This window comes from Etheostoma cragini, chromosome 20 (genome assembly GCF_013103735.1).
Source record: "Etheostoma cragini isolate CJK2018 chromosome 20, CSU_Ecrag_1.0, whole genome shotgun sequence".
Taxonomy (NCBI): Eukaryota; Metazoa; Chordata; class Actinopteri; order Perciformes; family Percidae; genus Etheostoma; species Etheostoma cragini.
This window is the reverse complement of record NC_048426.1, coordinates 1,726,667-1,728,290: the sequence shown is the minus strand read 5'-3', so window position 1 is coordinate 1,728,290 and position 1,624 is coordinate 1,726,667. Positions and strand designations below refer to the sequence as shown.

At 45.4% G+C, this 1,624-nt stretch overlaps 1 protein-coding gene across 14 annotated transcripts in view; it reads right to left on the bottom strand.

Annotated features, from left to right (window-relative positions):
* Nucleotides 1-277: 277 nt before the first annotated feature.
* The window catches only part of fgfr3 (fibroblast growth factor receptor 3), a 69,629-nt gene continuing 68,282 nt past the window's right edge, over nucleotides 278-1,624 (bottom strand). For all 14 annotated transcript variants that reach the window (XM_034858581.1, XM_034858585.1, XM_034858589.1 and 11 more), the window contains exon 18: nucleotides 278-557. In XM_034858581.1, coding sequence (XP_034714472.1) covers nucleotides 393-557 — 165 coding nt within the window. In that variant the 3' untranslated portion in view covers nucleotides 278-392. The remainder of the gene's footprint in view (nucleotides 558-1,624) is intronic.

Here is a 1,624-nt window from a genome sequence, read left to right as displayed (position 1 = left end):
CCCCCCCCCCCCCCCCCCCCCCTCTTACAGATTGTCCGTAACAAAAGACTGGCCCGAGTACAAAAATATAATTTTCATTTCTGAAAAGAAGAAACACAAACACTGTTCCAACCGCGAAAAAAAAAAAGACTTCAATGTTTCAAGAGTCTTTTGGGATGGGGGGGAGGGGAGGAAGAAAAAACTCAGTCGAAGGAGTGGAGGAGGATGGCGAGCGAGAGTTTTAAGACGAATGGAAGAGCTGAAGCGCTGTGGAAGTATTGCATGCTGAGTTTTTTTTCAGTTCCGTAATGGTTGAGGAGTCACTGCGAGGCGTTTCGTTCATGGGCGACCTGTGAGAGGAAGTTAAAGTCCAACTTCCCCACCCCCCACCCCCTTGCCCGCTGCGTTAGTCTTTACGTCCTGATCACCCCGTTGCTGGGAAGCTGTTTGGGAAGACAGGGCTCGTCGGGCAGCGGGTCGTGGGCGAACACCGAGTCGTCTCCGGACGAGCACGTGCTGTTGGAGTCCTGGCAGGTGGGCGAGTACTGCTCGAAGGGCACCGCCAGGTCCAGGTACTCCTGCAGGAGGAGGGCACAGGGGTTACACTGGGCGGTCACTGTGAAATCCCTCGTGTGCTCACAAAAGCAAGTCAAGAATTATAGAGTGCTAATGAATTATCACTTTAATTGTTTGCATGTTAAAGACTACGTTACATTTTTTCGGACCTGGACCTATGTTTTTGTGTCTAAGTGACTGATGGGAACCACAATCTTTGACATTGGTCCAGTATTCAGTGAGATCCCTGCTGTTGCCATTGACAGGCTCAGATGTGCCTGACAACATTATGGAAATGAGTTCTAAGGAGTTTGACCTTTCTGATGAAGAGTTAGAGCCTTTTCTAAAGCCACCAGACTCCATCTACATAAACAGTAATTTTAGCATTGTAAAATACACGTCATAAAAGTGCATAGAAATCAAATGAAACTATGAAAAGCCGTTTCGGGTCATCTTTTCACTTTTCCAACAACCACAACTCTAGTTCCGGTGGAAATAAACACAAAGTTCACCGATTTATATGTGAAAATATGCTGGGTCTATACACGCTAAAAGTGTTGTTTTTTTCAACGGAGTCTGGTGGGTTTAATGTTAGCTGTTTGTCGTTAAACAGAAAGGTCTCAAAGATGTTTTAAAAAGCCTCTCTCTGTAGGTATCCTTTCCATAATGTTATCAGACAATGGTTGTACAGATCATCTTTAAAAAATGACATAAGCCTCTGTTTTATGGTTGGATTTGAATGTGTTTCTTTATGCAAGGAGGTCCTAATACTATGTTTGTGTTTTAAGCGCTTGCTGCTTTCATTCAGCCTGACGAGCCAGCGAGGAGCGGCAAGCTCTCTTTTAATATGGGGAGAGGGGGTGGGGGGGTGTGGTGTATCCCCGGCATCCCCCCAAATCCTACGCCTATGTATTCATATGCCATATGTGATGTCCTGCAGTGCATCATTTTGCACGGCAAATGAGCTTTAAGATAACGCTAGGAAGATACACACAGTGGCAACATACATACGTACACATATACAGTGGGTACGGAAAGTATTCAGACCCCTTTAAATTTTTCACTCTTTGTTTCATTGCAGCCATTTTCC